Source organism: Typha angustifolia, chromosome 10, assembly GCF_048772165.1.
Source record: "Typha angustifolia cultivar Huaian chromosome 10, ASM4877216v1, whole genome shotgun sequence".
Lineage (NCBI taxonomy): Eukaryota > Viridiplantae > Streptophyta > Magnoliopsida > Poales > Typhaceae > Typha > Typha angustifolia.
The window spans coordinates 6,416,242-6,435,342 of NC_133248.1; the positions used below are offsets into that span (position 1 = coordinate 6,416,242).

Consider the following 19,101-nt stretch of genomic DNA (forward strand, 5'->3'; position numbering starts at 1 on the left):
AAGATGTGCGTACCTAAAACCAGATGGTTATTACTTGCATGAAAATGGACGGCTACTATATCATGACACTTCTCAATTCTAGATCTGTACTATTTACTCCAGTTTACATACTCATCGTTGGACTAGTCGAGGTTGCTGAGATACTTTGTCGCCTAAATTGAACTCAAGAGACCATTTATGCTTTTTGAACTATTTTTAAGTACACTAATAAATCGAGAAATCTTGATATCAAAATGCAACTTCAGAACAAAGACGTGATGCCATTTGTAATTTAAAACCATTGCTTGCTATGAATCTAATCTTCCAAATTACCTGTCCTTTACATTCATGGCCTTCTGGAACTCCCAACCACTGCCAACCAAGTTACAGCTGCCCTGTTGAGAATATTATAGTTTCTTGCTATCAAAACAGCAGGTTAACATTTTCCTACCACTGGTGGATTCAAATATCTGGGACCAAAAATTAAATTACAACTACCATGAAACTCTATAGCAAGCATACTATCATCTGAAAGCCTTACAGGTCGATTTATCTCCAATTCTAACTCTGGCTGTTTGTCTTTGCGTCTGTATGTCCCACCTCTTGCCAGTCACCTATGCTGAATCCAAATCGTTGTCATAAAATACCAATAAAGATGTGACTTTGTAGCTCGTCCAACATGACTGACTTTATTTATGCCCTCTTGTTTTGTTGTAATGGAAAATCAGCTATTATTTGTGGCCAAATCATTTCCTTCTCTGTGGTTCTCGGCTAAGATTGTGTTTTCTCAAGATCTTGATATAGTCACGCATGAGACTGAACTTGTTGGCACCCAAATGGTAAAAATAATCCCAGGTGAAGATTCCAGTCTTATGCAAGTCATCAAAAACTATCCTGGCAAGAACCACCTGTCACAAGGAAGAATCATAGGAGGAATACAGAGGTTATGACAAGATATATAAACCTTACTTGACTCCATAATTTCCTACTGGTTCTGCTGACATTATACCAACATGTCGCCGTCCATAGATTACCTGTTTCAAGAATAGTTGAGAATAATCATAAACTATATAATCTTTTAGGAGAATAAAAACCATATTTGAGATTGATCTGCTCAGGCAACAACAGAAATAGTCGAGCTACCACATAACTGCAATAGCAGCACTGGTCAGCAAAAGATGTAACCTCAAGAGCGAGGGAACAAGTTAAAGAGTAGATATGACTTGTAGAAAACAAATTCTTTCAGCAACGCAAAGTATAGGAAAATATTTGATCAAATCAGAGAACAACATATTCACTAGCAATTACTCAGAATGAACTGTAGAAAATTTGATCCAACTATTACAATACATTTTTCTTTCCGAAAAGATGAAACTTTATTGAGGTAACTAACAGTGTAATTAAAGCCAATATTTTCAATATATAAAGAAAAATAATTTCTAGCTAACATAACCAAGAACATATGGACAAGATCACAAGACTATATTTATACAATTTTATTTAATGGCAAGTTCATGGATACAAAACATTTCTACAATCTAGGATCAATGTAACGATTAAGACACATGACTTGTGGAGGAGTGTACATGCGAAGAAAATCGAACAACGAATGCCAACCAAGTTAAAAAGTTCAAATTGAGCAGACGTAGGCTCAGTGCACATCTCGCATAGTGCAGTGCCACCACAGCACAACAATCACATGTATTCTCTTATGGTAACTAGAGTCAGTGCGGACTGGGTTAGTTGGGTGTGGACCGATTGCACAGAGCTAACTTTAAAAAATTCAGAAACAATTTTGGACTCCGATTTTCCTATTCTAGATCACCTAGTCCGAAACAAGGACTATCTTAATGCCTATAAAAGAGGATCAGATGCTAGAGGAAGTCATCCAACTTGAAGAAACTTATGGGAGAGCAAAGGATCACACCTAGAGAGTTCTAGATTCCCTCGCAGAGAATATTTAAAAATAGATTGTGAGGAGAGCTACTTCATATGTTCGAGTGCTTGTTCTACATCAGAGATTGATCCAATAGCATCAAAGGAGCTGAATTGACATCATCAACATTGATACCAACCAACACCAAGAGACTTGAGGAGCGATCCAAAGTGATGTACAAGCATCAAACACGAAGGCAATCTATTCATGGAGTAGTTAACTACAACGGACTACGGGTAAGAGACAAGCTTAAACACTTGGATGACATACTATCGACGAAGTTGGCAGTATTTGTGTATATGATTGATATGAAAATATTGATCTGATTTAGGGGCGGATCCATGATTTTTTTTACTCTTGAGTGACTGAAAGGTTTTCCATGTTAAAAAAAATTATCATGTTATTTGCCATGTTTGCATATTCCTACTTGTTCTCAGTTTTCCTTTTCCTACTCTCGATTTTCCTTTTCCTACCTGGTTTTGCTTTCTTTTCTTTTCATATCTATCTATTAGTTGGACTACAATTCCTATCTCCTGAAGAATTTCAGACAACCTCATGCTTACTAAATTCAAGAAACCTGAGTCATCAAACACTCATGTTTTGCCTTCATAAATTCAGATAGTCTGCTTAATTCTTGAGGTAACTTCTTACCTCATGTATATTTGCTCTTTTACATTAAGAACTTCATGTGGTGTAATTGACCCATGCTCCCAGCTATTTAATGTCTAGAGATGGCAAGATGTATGTAGCACATCTCTCATACCATGAGTACTAGCTGTTTAAAGCTACTAAGATATATACATCACAATAAGGAGACAAAAGATCTATTGTCATCTTCTTCAAAAATCGAGAATTCCATATCAAACTGAATAATGTGGGTACAAATCTATCAATAAGACATGTTGCACAAGTTTTTTTCTACTAAATTACAGAGGATCCATGCGAATGAAATAGCCAGCAAGAACAAAAGAAATTTCTAGATCAACAACGCAGGCTAGAATTTCGACAGTATTTTCTTGATTGTATGGTGGCAAGTGGTAGTAAATGTGGATGAACACTGGCTAATAGGAACCATCTTGCATCAAGGATTAAGGAAACTGGGTCTAAAGATTAGTTTCCTGAGTAGACAGGACTTAATGGATATGTTCTGCACTCAACGGATATAGCTCAGTTTATTAAATCAATAGGCAAATGTACATAGTAGAAATTAGTATGTGGCGAAAAATACGAGAGACATCACTTGGTGTGATGATAAGTTTGACTGTAACATCCATGCAGTCATAATATTCATGGCATGGAAGCAACATCTTCAATAGTGAGGATAAGACCAAATATATCTTTCCTCCAGATTATGCCCTGCTGGTAACCTTGTGTACATGTAATGTCATGCTTGTTTTAATTCATGAATCATTCAACTTAGCAGGCTAAGAAATTAGCATTATCCTCTTGTACATCTAGAAATATTTGATCAAGAAATTCCATAGCACATAATAAGATTATCTGGGAACTGGATGAGAGGACTACCTTCTCACCACCAATTGATCTAATTTTGCTATCAGCAGAAGGGCTATAGACTCTAAGAAATTCAGCTGAGAGATTGAACAGGCTGCCATCAGAAAATTCAACCTCCACCTGAGAAAACGTAAATAAATTCACCAACTTAATCTGACAAGTTAGAATGTAAGGCTATAACAATACCACACGAGAAAAAAAAATTTAATGCAAATCATCTGCGGAAACCATTATAAATTATCTCTCATAGGAGATAACTATCAGTTGTATAGTATATAACTTTATCAAATAAAACCAAAAAATTCCACTACCATTTTGGGTGATTCACCTCAAGAATTAAACAGTCATAGATATGAAAATGTTAAAAGAACTTAAAATGTAACAAACTTTAGCTAGATGCAACTCCTATTCTTCTCCGATTCAGCATTTAATTAGATTTTCAGTAATGCTCAGTTACTTAGAAAAGAAAAATGTCAAAACAAAAAATTATCTTGGATGTCAACATTTATGGAAGAAGCTGCAGAAGATATGCTTCTTACACATTTAGGAGGTTGGAGAGCAAATTTGGTGAGGCGGGGAGCTTTTGCAGTGGAATGGTGCAGGCCTCTAAGTGTTGAGCGCAGAACCGACATTGGAGGAATGAGCTTCGGTTTCACATAGTGTGCTCCACAGCGGTGTATAAGAAAAAGTCTTTATAAACAAAAAGACCTTATGTAAATAACTAAATACTCAGCCTGCAGTGATCCAATTTTAAGATATACTTAAATGGAAGTACTTCACATTCTCATTACTGTCGACTATCACGGATGAGTTGGCATCTAATATGACCGTTACAAATTCAGCTTTATTACCATCAACTTTTCGTCACAGAAGTATTAATTTCTAGTACATCTATAACTACTTAGGATAAACTTAAACAGTAAAGACAGGAAGAAGGGGGGAGGGGGGCTAGGAATTGCAACAGGGCCAATCCCGATGGCGGCAAGGTTCGGGAAGGCCTGAGGAACGGGGTGATCTGCGCCACGGGGTAAAAAAGAAGGCAGGCTCTTACGCGAAACTCACCGGGGTCGCATGGAGGGGTACCAAGGGCACCAACTAGTAGCCCAGGCCGAGAGGATGGTGTGGGGAGAAAGGGAAGCCGGATGGGGTTTCCCGCCCGAGAATTTGGCCGAGAAAGTTTAACGAGAGGTTCATTGCCGAAAGGATCTACAAGCAACGCAAGTCAAATTGACCGAAAAGAAGGGAGAGACGTTACCGAAGAGTCTCGGCTCCGAGCGGCGGCGGTGATCGGAGTTGGATCGGAAGATGAATAGGGTAGAAGAAAAGAGGAAAAAATAAGAAAAAAATGATGTCAAGCTGCCAGTGGACAGAGTGGGCCCTTTCTGGTTTGTGGGGGTCAAAGTCAGGCTCAGGCTGGGTTAACCCATTTCTACTCTGACGGTCTTATACCGGGCTTGGGGCTGATCGGACTTTTCCATCATTTTATTTAGAATTTTTTTTTTAAAAAAAAATAACCCTACATCCTGGCTCCGATAATAGCTATCGGTCTCTATAACTTTATATGCTTGGGGAAAAGCAACTAGTCTTAGAGAGACATTCATGTACATCTCCGACGGGGGTATCTCCCACGATTAGAGATTGACTCGTTGCTTCTTCTCACCGATGATTGCAGATTCTTGTTATATTTTTGGGTTATTGCATCGAACAATTTGACGGGCAGGGTCATTTTCAATTTCTCTTATAGTTGAGACATTTTCTATTTATATTTTCTTCTAACTTTATCTTTTATGTTATTTAATATCTCATTAAATATTAACGGGACACTATAAGAAAGAAAAATAATCCGTATTCATCTTCTTCTTCTTCTTTTCTCTATCTTTTAATCCTTTATTTTTTTTATATAAGTCTTTAATCACTCTTTAATTAATAAAATAAGATATTAATAAGAGATAATTGTGATATAATTATAATTAGTTAAATAACTAAAAATATATCTCGGCATGATTATTATTTATTTCTATGTCAATTCCAACGGTTAAATATATAAGAGATTATTTTTTTAAAACTACGTAGAATTAGAATTTCGTAGTTCAAATATGAAATTCATAGTATAAAGTTTCGAAAAAAAATTTAAAAGATAATCATGTGATGTCTAAAAAGTATGAAATCAATCGGAAATCATAACATCGTAATCTAGAACTTTTGTATTCGAAGTTTTTCATATTCGAAATCTATTTGCAGCTGAATGAATAATTTATAGTTTAAGTATAAAATTCTGATAGTAATTCATAGTTTTTAAGTAGATATTATAATTTATTTGCATTATAGATTAAGTTCTCTCTTTGAAATATTAATTAAAGAGTTTTTATTTATTTAAACTATCTATAATTAGTCCTTTACTATATTAATTAAACAGCAATTAGAGAGACTTGTATAGAAAACATATCTCTAATTAGTCACTTTCATAAATATAATAACAATTTTTATTGAAATCTAATAACTTTCGTTTTTTTTTTACATTGCAAAATTTACATATTTTATCATTATAATTTATATATAAACAAATTAGAAATAGTTTAAATAAATAAAAGCTCCTTAATCAGTGTCTCAAAAATATAACTCAATCTAATATTATAAGTAAATTACAAAATGTCTATTGTGCAACAAAACTTTAGGATGTTTTGAGTGCTCGAGCAACTTGGCCCGATAGCATACAGATTGGCATTGCCCGAAGGATTTGTGTCTATCTAGTGTTCCATGTTTCAATCCTGAAAGCTTGAGTGGAGGTAGACCAGATCGTGGATGTGGACATACCTGACCTAATAGAGGAGACACACCTAGTAGGGTCGGTGAGGGTTTTGGCTAGGAGGCAACGATGTAAAGATGGGAGGCTGCAAATAGAGATTATGGTGGAGTGGTTGGGCCGACACTTAGATGATGCTACATGGGAGCTTAAGTCTAAGAGAGTTGAGCGCTTCCCTGACTTCACACCTTGAGGACAAGGTGACGGAAGTATGGTGGATTATTGTGAACCAGCTTAGAGCTGGTTGGTCAGGTTAGTTTAGTCAAGACAAGTCGAGTCAGTGTTAGTCTAGTTAAGTTGAGCCTAGTCTAGGGTTGCTTGGAAAGCAAGTAACATAATATTGGAGTAGCCACTATAAATGAAGTGTGGTGAGCACCCTAAGAACCAAGAAGAATTTTTGTAATTTTCTCTTACTCTCTCGCTCTCACTCCAAACCCTATCCTTAGTTAGTTGCACCCCCATCGAGGCCACCAGCTGAGTTCGCACATCCACCTCACCGACTTCCCACTACTCCTTTCCTCAACTCATGCAATCGCAACTTCTTTCTCACTTCACCCACACCGTAGCCCAGCCATTTCCCCCCCCCCCCCAACCTCGATGCCACCGCACTATCAAACTCCATCACCCCAGCCTCCATTTCCCTCTAGATCCTCATCCGATCACTCCATCCTCATCCGCACCCACCTTCGCCCTACTTCTCTGCATCAACACCATCAATCCAGCTCGGCTCCACACCCTCTTCATCGTCGACCACCGCCTTTAAGGCCTTTATTAAAAGCAAATTCTTTTTTTATGTGACTTAAAAAAAACTTTTTCTACATTCCCATTGCAAGAAAATATTGATAGGACTATTAGGTTGGAAAAGGAATTGATTGTAAACAACACAAGTAATTTGATAGTAATTTTACCATATAGTGTAGACATATTTGTTTGTCTCGCAGACAAAAATTTCACTTCATATTTGTGTGGACATAATTGTGGGCATATGTGTGTGGATATATTTTTCTACATATTTAAATATAATACATATTTATATAGATAATACAAACTTTTACTATACAGTGCAAACATACTTTAGGTTGCAATGTAGATAAAAAATTAAGAGAGAGAAAGATGTATATTATATGTATACATGTATTACGACTTTTGAGAGAAGAATACAATACCATTATTTTGAGAGAGAGAGAGAGGAGTACACTAGTAAATTAACGGTTGTTTTCAGTATGTAATTATTTTTCTTATTTTGATCATATAAAATAAGAGGAGAGAGAAATAGGTATTAGTAAACTAGAATCGAGATAAATAGTTAATTTTTTACTATACTAATATCAAATATTTATTTATAAGTAAATGGATTATAAGAGTTTTTAAAACATATCATGTATCCATATAAAATTCAAGTAATTCAAAAGATATAAATGTAAATATCAATTTTTGATAGGGACATATGCACACAAATAAAAGATTGAGATAATTATACTAACATATTTTGCCCATTTCAATGAGCACCCTTCTTTTATCGTATACATTAATCTCTCCAACAATATCGATACGAGGTCAATGCATCATAATAAATAATAGAAACTTTATGTAGAAATAAATAACAGTCAAGAATGTTTACATGTAATTATCCCTAAAAAAACTAACTCTATATGAAATACTCGGCCCAATTTTGAATTTTTTTTGGTAGAACTCCATTTTGAAATTTATTAGGAAATTTGGACAAAACAACCTAATAAAAATTTTATTTTGTCATCCAGACTCATTTTCAGTTTTCTTTGCTAACGAGGTATTTCTCCGTTTTTACTTTCAATTTTGCCCTTTCACTATTTAATATCTTATTAAATAACAGATGCAACAATGTAAGAATATATATATATATATATATATTTATATATTGTGTGTTTTCATGGTTTTCTTCTTTCATCTCTCACTCCTTTTTCTTTTCTTCTATTCAAGTCTCTCATATGCTTAAAGAATATTATTCTAATATTCTTCTACTTCTTTTTATATCTCTAACTCTTCCACTGCTTTTTTTGTCTTCTTCTTCCACTCAAAATAATTATATACAAATACCTCATACAAAGAAAATGTTACTAAATGTGTGATGTTCACTACATCTCTTTCTAATATTATCCATCTAAGACATTTTATATAATTCTATAATCCACTGTTCTACTTTCTTTTATTCTTCATTTCAAGAGATATTGTACCATTCTACCATATCCTCATTTGCTACCATAGTACGTTTTTAATTATAAAGTATTTTGTACATGAGATTTTTCCTCAAGTGAAAGAGCTAAACGAATTAAAAGTTACAATTAATCTTTTAAAAAGGGAGAACATTCATACTATGAGTATGAGTAGCTAAAGAAAATGGACAAATATTTCTTTTACTGTATAGTTTTGCATTAGGTACCGTCGTTATATTACAAATTTCATAGTTAAACAATAGCAATAAAAGGAAGAACCCTAAAAATAAATTTTTTTAAAAAATAATTGCAAATTACGTACAAATAACTATGAATTATATAAAATAACTATATATTATAGTCAGAAAAAAGAGGATGAGAAATGAGAAAGATACTAACTATTTAAAGTCTTGGAGACACATTTCATAATCACTAATACATTGCTAACATATTCTTCTTTTGTTTTTTTTAATCTCTCTCCATATTCTTTAAATTCTTCTTTTTACATATGAAATAATTCTATACAAATCTCTCTTTTCTTCGTAAAATTATCCATTTGATATATTATATAACTCTATAATCCACTAGCCTACTTTTTATTTTATTTTTCTATTTTATTGCTTTCATTCTATATTTGTAAATCGATAAGACTTTAAATCCTAATTGTACATGAGATTTTTTTCCTAATTGAAAGAGCCGAATGAACTAAAAGCTATAACAAATATTGGGTATCATAGTTATATTTACCAAAATTTGCAGTTAATTTACAAATAATTCACAGCTATATTTAAAAATTTCAGAGTGAAACATTAGCAGCAAAAATAAGAACCATAAAAGAAAATGAATTGTGTAAAAATAACAGTGAATTACATAATATTAACTGCAAATTGTGTAAATAATTGTGAACTATAGTTTGAAAAAAAAAAGAATGAGGAGTGAGAAAAATACTACCCTATTCAAATTTTTGGAGACACATTTCATAATTACTAATAATTTAAATACTATTCTTTTACTTCTCCTATCTCACTCTACCATCTTCTTCTTTTTTTATTTTCTTTCACTCAAAATAATTATATACAAGCCTTTTCGTATAAAAAAAATGTTACCGTATACATTGTGTTCAATACATCTTTTTCTAAAACTATCCATTTAAGACATTTGATATAAATCTATAATCCATTCTCCTACTTTTTTTTTATTCTTTAATTCATTCCTGCCGTCCTACCTTTGTAAATAGATTAGACTTTAAATTCCAATCCTTTGAAGCAAATTTGTATTAGGTATAAGTAATGAAGCTTTTTATGGATTTAGGCATTAGTATTCAAAAGTTTGAATATGGTAGTATCTCTCTTGCTCCTCCTCATCCCTCCTTTTTCTGACTATAATTCACAGTTGGTATACATAATTCATTATTTTATATAATTCATATTTATTTTTACTCAATTCTTTTCCTTTTTTTTCTTCTTTTATTGCTAATGTTTAACTGAGAAATTCATAAATATAACTGTGAAATATATAAATTAACTATGAAATTCATAAATATAACTACGGTTCCTAATGAAAAATTATATAGTAACAGAAATACAAGTCCCTTTCTTTTAGCTACTTTAGTGGCAATTTTCTCTTTGTTTGAAGGATTGATATATAGGGGTGAAAACGGGTCGGATTAACTCCGACCCGACTAGGATCGGATTCGTAAAAATTTCTATCCGACTCGGATTCGGATTCGGATACGGATTCGGATACGGGTCGGATAAATTTTTCGGATTCAGATACGGATATCAGATATCCGTTTACCCGTATATTTTTTTAAATGATTTACAATTTTTAGTTTGCTTATTTAAATAGTAAATATTAATATTATTACTAATAATACATTATATATTATTTATAGAGATTAATATTATCCTTTGCTAACAATGCTTTGCTAACAATGCTGCAATTATAATCCTTCTCAAGTCAAATAAATAGCTACATAACTATTTCACCGCTATCTCCCATAGTCTCCCACTTTATTTATTAAAAAATAATTAGAGAGACCTATATATAAAATAAAGAATAAGAAGAATTGAGAAATAAAAAAAATAGTATAAGAAGAAAAAGATAAAAAAATATAAGAAAATGAGGTGTCCCATTAATATTTAATAAGGAACAAAATAGTAGAAGAGCAAATTGGAAGGAAAAAAGGAAAGGAAAAACTAAAACGAGATCAAGTGATAAAATTTAAAATTTAATTTAAATTTAGTGCAAATTTCCCAAATTTATTAGGCAGGCTCCAAAGTATTCGGAAGAGAATCATTTTAAACAGCGATCTGCCGGACCGATCTTCATGGTGACGTGTGCACGATCGGAAACAAATATAGGTGTTGATCACCGTGAGAGAGAGATAGCTCAGTAGCTCAGTAGCTGTGATCTAATTAATATATGATTTGTGGTGTTTATAGAAACATAGTACAGGAATTACGATTAGTTTCAATAATTAAAGAGAGGCCGGCTATTCCTCCAATATAATAAAACAGTGTTGGAAAACCTAATAGCTAACCTCCATAATTAGTCTATATATATTCTTCATTTCTTCATGCATAGGGTATGGTTTCTTCAATTAATATTCAATCGGCAGACACCTTAGACCTAGAAGATGACGAAAATCATTAAATTATATATTTTTTTCTCCCCAATTATATATTATTCCTTTTAGATAATTAGATCTTCTTAACCTGACATATACCATGGGACATGCAAAATAAAAAATAAAAAATAGGTTTATCTATTTTGTCCCTTCTAATGTTAAATCCTGCTAATTAATTAATTAATTAATTAATTAATTAAGCCAAATAATAAATAAATTATTGGGTACTTAATTTCTATAAAGAGATTCGGTGAGTCGGCTTATGAGAAATTTTTGCCCAACTTTGTTCGTTACGTACACAAGCTAATTAATGTCTCCTCCGGACATCCAGTACGTAAATCTCCTCTACCAAGCGTTCGAACACCAACACCAACACCAACTAGTCTACAAGGAAGAGCAAGCACCGGAGGATAATGACGACCTCATCCTTAGTCCACCAAAGATGGCTAAATTTGACACCGGTTCCTACTCTTGCAACCTCTTCCCGGCGTCCGTCCACTCGCTCTTTGCATGCCGCCCTCCTCTTATGCAATGTAGAATACTAACCGCCGCCGCTGCCGACCAGGGCCGCCTTCGCAAGCTAGGCATCCGCGATTACGTCGAAAGGTATCGGCAAAAATTCTTGCCCCAAGAGGAGCTCCGAGATTTAGAACAAGGCGTCGGAATTATCGAGGATAATTCTGGCGACGGTATGCGGCTGTTGCGGCTGCTGATCTCGTGCGCGGAGGCGGTCGCTTGCCGCGACCGGGCGCAGGCCGGCCTGCTCATCCGCGAGCTGAAGGCTAGCACGCCGGTCCACGGCACCGCCTTCCAGCGCGTCGCGTCGTGCTTCGTCCGAGGCCTCTCGGACCGTCTCGCGCTCGTCCAGCCGCTCGGCGCCGTCGGATTTAAGATTCCGGCAGCCGCGACGATGGCGTCTGATGAGAAGAAGGAGGCGGCGTTAGGGTTGGCCTACGAGCTGTGCCCGTACCTCCGGTTTGGCCACTTCGTGGCCAACGCCGCCTTCTTGGAAGCCTTTGAGGGAGAGAGATTTGTCCACGTGGTCGATCTCGGGATGACCCTTAGCCTGGCCGGCGGCCAGCAATGGGTGCAACTTATCGACCATTTCGCGTTCTCCGCTGCGCCGCTGAAGCGCGTGCGCATCACCGGCGTGGGCGCAAACGGCAAGAAACTCCGTGACATCGGCGACGCGCTCGAGCACTACGCCCGGGAGCTCGGAGTAAACCTCGAGTTCTTCGCCGTCGAGGCCGCGCTGGAGAGCCTAGACTCGGGAGATCTCGCGGTCGAGGAAGGCGAGGCTATCGCCGTGAACAGCATGCTCCAGCTGCATTGCGTGGTGAAGGAGAGCAGGGGCGCTTTAAACTCCGTTCTGCAGATGATCCACGAGCTATCTCCCAAAGTGCTCGTGCTGGTGGAGCAGGACTCGAGCCACAATGGGCCTTTCTTCCTCGGGAGGTTCATGGAGGCGCTGCATTACTACTCGGCGGTGTTCGACGCCCTCGACGCGGCGCGGCCCAAGTACGACACCAAGAGGGCGAAGGTGGAGCAGCACTACTTCGCGGAGGAGATCAAGAACATCGTGAGCTGCGAGGGGCCGGCGCGGGTGGAGCGACACGAGAAGGTGGACCAGTGGCGGCGCAGGATGAGCCGCGCCGGGTTTCAGGCTGCGCCGGCCAAGATGGGAGCGCAGGCGAGGGAGTGGCTGGCGAAGAACGAGGAGTGCGAAGGGTACACCGTGGCGGAGGAGAAGGGGTGCATAGTGCTTGGATGGAAGTCGCAGCCAATCATAGCTGCGTCTTGCTGGAAATGCTAAAAGGATGTGCTTAGGGACGGAGATGAGTATATATAACGCATCTAAGCAGCAAGAGAGAATAAAGAGCTCAGATGATGTTGAGCTTGTCGTTCAAGATGATGTGGGTTGTTAACTCTTGGACAGTTGAAATAAATTAAAAGTGCTGCTGTCTTATTATAGTTTTGTTCAGTTTTCAATTTTGTTGTCGTATTTTTAAGTACAAGAGAAGATACCCAAGTTGAACAACCAACAACCCTTGTTCTTAAGGAGTACCTGCCATCCTTGATGGAAGCTAACAAGAATCTAGCTAGACTGCTGTGCACTAAGAGGCCGGTTAATTATGTCACTTTGGTTTGATGATTACTGAAGCTTTCTTGTACTATGTGAATTCTAAATTAAAACTTCAATTCTGAGTTTAAATGGTTGTGTTTGATTAAATATATATGGATCTACATATCATTCTCTATCATGTAATCTAAGATTCTTCGTAACTAATGTCCACTCTCAGCTAATATCTAAGAGCATATAATAGTGTTTTCGTTGACCATCACAAATATAAGAAAAAAAAATGATCTTTGTAAAATTCCGAAAGCTTTTAAGATTATTAGCCGGATAAAGTTTAGAGAAAATAATATCTTTCTCAGTTTATCCACAACGAGATGTAAGTAAAGTTTGGTCTGGAATTCCTCCGGAGTGGGGTGTAATGAATCTTTTGAATTAATGAAATAGAACTATGGACCATTAGTTAAAAAGAAGAAGAAGAAAGTTTATCCATAATGAGATGTTAAGAATCTTTCTTTATCTATCTGTAGCAAATATGATCAAATATGAAATATTCTTTTCTTCATTCGAGATATTAAGAAACTTTCCTTAATCTGAACAAAATCTGAAATAATATATTCTATCTACTATCTTTTCTTATCTGTTGTGAGATCTGCGTTATTCTTATTCTAATTTGTCTCACTCAATCCTTAAGTCACGCACTGCACTGAATTCTACATATAATCCCATTAATCGAATAGAATTTCTTAAAGATAGAGAATGGGTAAACAAAAAGCAACTATCAACAACATCATACTACAAATAATTTATCCGGTCATTTATATAAGCATTATTTTATAGATTTTAATTCTTTGATTTTCTAGATTTTAACTTTTTCATTATTTCTCATATCAGGAATTATTAGTTTGGTCACTGATTGGAGATAACCAAATTCCTGTTGTCAATAGAAATTGTTTTTTTTTTCTTTCCAATGTCTCCAATTCAATTGCTCCACCATCTTAAGCTTGGAAAATGAGAGACCTAGACGAGCTGAAACTATGAAATTAATCATAAGAACAACAAGAAGGAAATGGAGGATAGGATTCCCAAGTTGAAATGGAACAATGACAGGCTCAAACAAGAAAATTGCACTCATTTTGATAAGGAATGATGGTAGTAAGAATGAGCAAGAATATGTAGTTAGTCTAGGAACATCGGATGTGCCATTAAACTTTGCTTTTGCAATTTCAAAGTATTTAGAGATAATTTTACTTCAGATCCTCTAAATTATTAGAGTTCTTTGCATACCTTCTGAGACTTTTTCTTTATCCAAATAAACCTATTGAATTAAGAAAATTCTTGGTGGATAAAAGAAAAATGGAATCAACCACTAGACCCATGTTGCATTTTTTTCGTAGTTCAAGAGATTTATGTGGATTAAAAAGGAAATTCAGGAAGTATGTAAAAGAAGATGACAATTTAGGAGGTCTAAATGAAATTTAACCCTAAATATTTTATGAAAAGCAGTACTGCAAGCTACTGCATACATTATATATTTGCGGAAGCTTATGCTGTTTGATGTTAGGTTATACTGCATTCATCCTATTAAAAGATGGACTACCTATCACTCTCTTTTGAATAATGCACAATTATCTTATTAATCTACACATTTTAGATAATGCTTTAAAAGCTTAGTTGGTAGCTTCACGTAAAATTAATGAAGCTACTATGTATCGTGGCTGGTACGACAAACTGCTTTGAAAATTAAATACTACTTCTCACATTCCAATATATTTTAATGAAACACAGCCTAATGTTAATTAATTTTAGAGAAACAAAAGAAGCAGCCAAATGAACAAGATTTGTAGGGTATCCTGGACCTTGCTGCACAAGGAGGTTATAAGATTTATGCTAAAAACAATAAGATCTACGACATTGATTGAGAACCAACAATGCGTTTTTAAATGTTGGATTAAGTGTTGTACTTATTTGTCTGGAGAAGAGGTACTGTGCATGGTGCTCTGAAGGAAGTCTCATCCTATCATATAAGCACTAAGCAGTAAGTAGCAAGCAGCAAGAGAAAATAAAGTGCTCAGATGATGCTGAATTAGTCGTTCAAGATGATGTGTTAATCACTCTTAAATATATAAAGAGAAATAAGTTGAGTGCTGCTATGTTATTATATCTCGTTATAGTTCTCAATAAGTCGTCGTATATATTATTCGTATGGTTACTTGTTCTTGTGCACGAGAAGATTCCCAGGTTGAACAACCAAGAGAAATCGAGATGTTTCTAAGGAGTATCTGCCACCCTTGATGGAATTAAGTAATATTCTAAAGTGGTGCACTAAGAGGTTAATTTTAATTATGTCGCCTAGGAGTACTCCAAGATGTGACATTGAGCTTCGGTTTGATGATCACCAAAGCTTTCCATTGTAAATGCCAGTATTTATTTAAAGATGGATATATCATTGTCTATCATGTAATCCAAGATTCTTAGTAATGTACACACTCATGTTACTTAGAAACCTCTTCTCTCCTGTGTTTGACGTAAGATGTTTCCCCCCCTCCTATTGAGGAGCATTACACTGCCATCGGCAATTCTTACTCCTCTCCTCTCTTTTTTTTTTCCTTCTATTTTCCTCTCTCCCCTCTAGACATCATCCTCCCCCTCCTGATGCTCTTCTTTTCCTTTTCTTCCTCCTCCTCTCGCTATATTATTGCTCCGATACTAAGAAAGTCAAAGACAAACTAGATAGTTTCCTCTAAGAAGAATTGTGGTTCCTGCTTTCGAGGCATTAATAATGTATATTAATAACAATTAGTCCTGGAAACACTAGGGAAGTCAAAGACAAACTAGAATGGTGTGGTGGTGTTTGCGACCCTTCCCCACACACTGATATCTAACAAAAATCTTGAAGGCATAGCAACAAGAAACAACCTTGTGTTTCTTTGAAAAGGGTCCATCTCTTCTTTGAATTATCTATAGAGCACGAATGGATTAACTAATAGCTAGTAACAATGGCTTAATCGATATAGGACTACTAGATTACATAGGTTATTAACGGATTATGTTATATTATCTACAGATTGTAAAGTGTGATATGGATAGATTAACTATACATTCCTATGGATTGACTCAATCTAGCAAACTAATAGGTTGTGCGTTTAGCTCTTACTCATAATATTCAAAATACTTGAAAATAACTGCGTATCCTCTTCTTGGAACATATTCTTTGACGACAGACATAGTAAATGACTACAACTGAATGGAGATAAATGAAAATTAATATTGAAAATACTCTCAAAATACTTATTTAAACACAAAAATAGCACCCTACCATATAGATAACACCCTACTTACAAGTTATTGTATAATGGATTGTATAAAATTTAGGGTTTAGAATTTACTAACAAATGAAATGAACGAAGAAGGTGATAAAAGAAATGAACACTAGTATTAAAAATACTATCAGAATACTTACATGGACATATGTATGAAGATTAGCGTTCAGTGGGGAAGGCAGTAGCATGAGAATTCCTAGTCTTGCCCTTGTGTTTCAAATAATAGTTACAGCTAAACCTTTAACCTATTTATTTGAGGAGGAGATTGAGGGTTGCGATAATACCCCCCAAAAAAAAAAAAATTCCCGACGCATGCGTCGACCTAGCATGCCACACTCGTCTTTCTTCTCCTCCTTCTCTTTGCATGCATGCCACCCTCATCTATTTCCCTCCACCCCACCATCTCTCTCTCCTTCTCCTTCTCTTGTGTTGCCGACGTTGGAGCCGACGAAGCCCCGGACCTGGAGCCGATGAAGCCAGCTGTGGACCCTCTCGGTAAGTCCCTACTTTTCATTAAATTCTAGCAAACTGACCCCTCCTTCCTCACCATCATTGAAGTCCTCGGTGGCCGACGACTTAGCATCTAGTCGCCGATCTGAGAGCTCCGATCGGGCGGGAGAAACACCCTTAGCTAGTTCGGGTCCTTAGTGAAGGAGGGAGGGGAACCTCCATAGCCGCCGGCCGGGGGGCGAGCTGCTCCCGCTCCCCCGTCGGCGGGGAGGACGGACAGCAGCTCCGTGCGGGCTCAAGCTACGCCCTGCCACAGTCAAACCCTCCTCCTCTATTTTCCTTTCCCTTTTCTTACCACCTCCCGGCCGCTGTACCCTTACTCGGCCTCATGGCTATGCTATCGGCATCGTCGGCCTCGTGGTGGCTACGTCTCCTTTCTCTGTCTCCTCCCATGCTTGAAGGGAGATGGTGGAAGGGGGCCCACAAGTCAGACCGTAGCCCATAGCTAACCTTGTGAGCTGTAGTTGGACTGCAGCCTACGCAGTATACACATGTATTTGGAGGTTTAGGTGTTTCAGTTGAAATGCTAGTAAAAGTTTAGAAAAGTAAATGTGATCTATCACATATCTCTCGTATGTGAGGATTCACGCAAAATATTTAATTTTCAACATAAAATAAAACTAAAAAGACATGTTATTTAAGACAGATATTTCTTCTTCAATTCTATATATAGTTTATAGAAAAATACCTAGTGAATAGGGATGTGCTAATTATTTCATTCTCTCACATCTTCGGCCATCAGAATAAAACCAAATAATAAATTAGTTATAGAAATTGCGAGGTGAAACTATGGTTCGCTAAATCAGGCGAGCTAGATATGATCCAGGCTCGATCTGAACTTTCTCTTTCTCTTTCGCTCTTTTTTCTTACCCTCTGTTTCTTTCTCTTTCATTCTCTCTTCTCACTCTCTCTCTTACTCTCTTTCTAGATCTAGCTTCGACGAACTCCAGTATATAATTTTTTAATATATTTTTTTATTTTTCTCTTATTTTTTTATTTCTTTAGCTCTCTCCTTTGTTTAATTTTCTTCCACTCATGCTCTTTCTAATCTCTTCTTCTTTTTAATTTTTATTGTAACATAGTTTTTCTTTCTTTTACTTTTTATTTTTAGTAAACTTTTTTCTAAATTTTTAAAATAATATTTAGAGTTTTACGTAATTAAAAGTCGGATTCGATCCAGGCGACCGATACGATATCGACTTTTCAAACCTCGGGTGAAAACTTAACTTAAATTTTTTTTCTGCAAAATACTCAAAAATAGTGTTTCAGGGTTTAGGGCATCAATATGGAAAATAAAAATTGTCATTAAATGAAGCTTGAAGCACCTCGTCTGTTCAACCTATTTTTCTAATCTTACTCTTTTTTCCGTCCTATTATTTTCATTTCATCCAATTTTCCCGGACATCAAGATTAAGTTGGTACCTCTTTAGTCCTGTCACACTGTCAGGTAGATATTAGAACCAATATTGCATTCTTGAAATGCTGGATTTGAAGACCATGCATTTTTCATGGCAATGCAAGGACGTCACACCAGACTCACCGATAACCCAGTCCTTACTAATTTATTAAGGATTCTGTAAATAGCTGCTGCATTTCTCTCCCTTTTGTGCACTTCTAAGAACAAAATGTTCGGCTTTGAAATTGAGGGGTTGCAGGAGTCTGAGCTCTTTCACACTGAGCTATAAGAGATCCGAGTCATGCTACGCCTCATATTCAGTATCTCAGCATTGGCTCTTCAATCCATCCTCTCCTAATTCTGGCAAGAAATAGGTCAAGAAGAACGTCGAGCTTCAAAAGCGAGGATTGAAGGTAACCAAATATGTTGCTAATTAATTATTAGAAATTGGTTCGGTTTCTTCCAGTATTTCGCCTTTCAACTGCTCCACCATAAATGAGTAGTAGAGGAGTTGAAACCAAAGAAATAGTTAGTAGAATTAATATATATCCTCTTAAGATCAGTCCATTGCAAAGCATATATTACCTTTCTAATGGTTATAAATTTCAGTGCGGCAGCTAATTTAACCAAAGCAAGTTCAATTATAATTAACTTTTCTCCACGCAGTTTGCATCTAAAAGATACAAAATTCTACATACTATAGTTCTCTTCAAGAAAAGAAGAAGAAAAAGCCGTACATACTATCTC

The 19,101-nt window shown here is 36.2% G+C and overlaps 2 protein-coding genes across 6 annotated transcripts; one reads left to right on the top strand and one right to left on the bottom strand.

The window, feature by feature from the left end:
• Window positions 1–245: 245 nt before the first annotated feature.
• LOC140767960 (uncharacterized) lies at window positions 246–4,839 on the bottom strand. 5 transcript variants are annotated; one of them, XM_073108018.1, is made up of 5 exons: window positions 4,490–4,820; window positions 3,967–4,117; window positions 3,440–3,547; window positions 949–1,013; window positions 246–873 (listed from the first exon to the last, which is right to left on the bottom strand). In XM_073108018.1, exons 1-5 carry the CDS (start codon window positions 4,498–4,500, stop codon window positions 726–728), a joined length of 483 nt encoding a protein of 160 aa, XP_072964119.1. In that variant the 5' UTR covers window positions 4,501–4,820; the 3' UTR covers window positions 246–725. The 5 variants fall into 5 exon arrangements, with proteins under 5 accessions (XP_072964119.1, XP_072964121.1, XP_072964120.1 ...); XM_073108020.1 differs by having other exon boundaries at window positions 726–868; window positions 4,490–4,839; XM_073108019.1 differs by having other exon boundaries at window positions 731–887; window positions 4,490–4,837.
• A 6,710-nt stretch (window positions 4,840–11,549) lies between these two features.
• Window positions 11,550–13,155, top strand: LOC140769146 (GRAS family protein RAD1-like). Its single transcript, XM_073109737.1, has one exon. The coding sequence runs from the start codon at window positions 11,578–11,580 to the stop codon at window positions 12,862–12,864; it is 1,287 nt and encodes a 428-aa protein (XP_072965838.1). The 5' UTR covers window positions 11,550–11,577; the 3' UTR covers window positions 12,865–13,155.
• The last annotated feature ends 5,946 nt before the right edge of the window (window positions 13,156–19,101 follow it).

Coding starts and splice junctions, on each gene's coding strand:
- LOC140769146 (XM_073109737.1), top strand. CDS start 11,578: ATGCAATGTAGAATACTAACCGCCGCCGCTGCCGACCAGGGCCGCCTT.
- LOC140767960 (XM_073108018.1), bottom strand. Junction 3,548..3,966: donor CTCTCCAACCTCCTAAATGT/GTAAGAAGCATA, acceptor ACGTTTTCTCAG/GTGGAGGTTGAATTTTCTGA. Junction 874..948: donor GTAGGAAATTATGGAGTCAA/GTAAGGTTTATA, acceptor GGTTCTTGCCAG/GATAGTTTTTGATGACTTGC.